This window comes from Austrofundulus limnaeus, unplaced genomic scaffold, assembly GCF_001266775.1.
Source record: "Austrofundulus limnaeus strain Quisiro unplaced genomic scaffold, Austrofundulus_limnaeus-1.0 Scaffold575, whole genome shotgun sequence".
Lineage (NCBI taxonomy): Eukaryota > Metazoa > Chordata > Actinopteri > Cyprinodontiformes > Rivulidae > Austrofundulus > Austrofundulus limnaeus.
In genome coordinates, this window is record NW_013952977.1 from 309,157 (window position 1) to 310,800 (window position 1,644).

A 1,644-nucleotide genomic window follows, 5' to 3' on the forward strand; every position below is an offset into this window, starting at 1 on the left:
AGTAAGTAATAAGAAAAAACAATAAGAAATAAAATAAAAATACAATAAGTAAAAGACTGTAATTCGTATCAAATATTAAAATAATTGGTAACATTTATTTATTTTTGAAATTTTCACATTTAGACATTCCCTATTTACATCAGTTCCTGTTACTTCACATGCAAATATCTCAATAACTGTTTATCTGAGCAATGTGAAATTTGTTTTCTAATATGTTAATAATGTTGTCTTTCCAAAACTGTATTCATGTTTCTTACCAAAATTTAATGTCACGTGCACATCTAACAGCAAGCTGGGGTTGAGACCCCACTGTGGGTCATAAAGCTCCAAATTTTGGGCCATTAGAGGATTTGCAGGAATTAAATTAAGTTTAAAACTGACTGCTAAGAATTGTTTTTTGCTATATTTGACAAAATAGCAGTTAGATATGGATAAAACAATTGGTCTATTAGCAATATTTGAATAATTCAACCAAAAATACTTTGATTCATGAGTTTCTGCCACAGTTTTAATTTTTTTGTCATTTGTGTTTATTATGAAATTGGTCTTAAATTTGATTTCACCTGGCATTAAAAAGTCTTAAATTTAACTTGCCTTAAACTGTAGGACCCCTTTAACAGGTTGACTGCTGTACAGATGCTTCTGTCCTGCCATGGAGCCCACAGCTTACCTTTCATTCCTGCAGGGGTCTCCATTTAATCTGGATGTGAAGAGACGGTTCAGACATCACTCTGGGACTTTTCACTGCTGCTCCTTCTGCTCCAGTGGAGGAAACAAAGAGGCTCGCTGTGGCTGCCCAGGAACAATGCCAGGTAATATCTTCTTTTTTTTTTTGGCAAATTGTGAATCTGATCTATCCCTGTGATGAACTGATGACAATCTGAAGACTGATTTTTATATTTTGAGCAGGGCTTGGTATAAAATTGTCAGTGGCAAACCACAACAATAAGAGCTGGGTCTTCAGCTTAGATAAAATCATGGAATCTGTGCTCCTGATTTCTTTAAAAATGTTGAACTTGTGCACAACTTTTTGTTAACATGTAAACAGTATGACGACGTCATGACGCATTCAAGTACAATCTGTAAATTCAGTAATCYGCACTGAAACATTAACTATTCCAAATATAAATAAAAAAAGTTCATGGGTTAATTTCCTATTTAGCTTTGAAACTGAATTTTGTTGTATCAAAGGTCATTTTTTGTGTCACTCATCGTGGTCCTTCAGAAAGCCAGAGTAATCAAACAGAAATCAACAGATTTACCGTACGTTTCACATTAACTTCCTGTAAGGTAKTGTAGACATTCAGTGACTGACTCAACACTGATTACTGCTTCCTTTCAGTCTAAAGGAAGCAGTAATCAGAGTTGCCATACATACTATAATTCTGATATACAGTGTACAATAAACAATTTTAAAAATCCCATGTTTGATAATTAGACTGTTTCAATGCATGGCTGAATTAACACACAGCTGTCTGACATGAGAGAGCTGGTGGGTTGCAGAACACAGCATTGCCAATTTAGTGACTTTGTTCCTCTTTTTAGCAAATTTTCCCATCCTTCTAGTGACTGTTTATAAAACAGGCAATATTATGTGTTTCTCGGGTATATATTTAAATACTATATCATAATAAAGTATCTATG

The 1,644-nt window shown here is 33.9% G+C and overlaps 1 protein-coding gene across 1 annotated transcript in view; it reads left to right on the forward strand.

Annotated features, from left to right (window-relative positions):
• trim45 (tripartite motif containing 45) overlaps positions 1-1,644 on the forward strand; it is a 17,427-nt gene that overhangs the window by 11,049 nt on the left and 4,734 nt on the right. Inside the window, exon 7 of the mRNA XM_014026639.1 lies at positions 686-812. Coding sequence (XP_013882093.1) covers positions 686-812 — 127 coding nt within the window. The remainder of the gene's footprint in view (positions 1-685; positions 813-1,644) is intronic.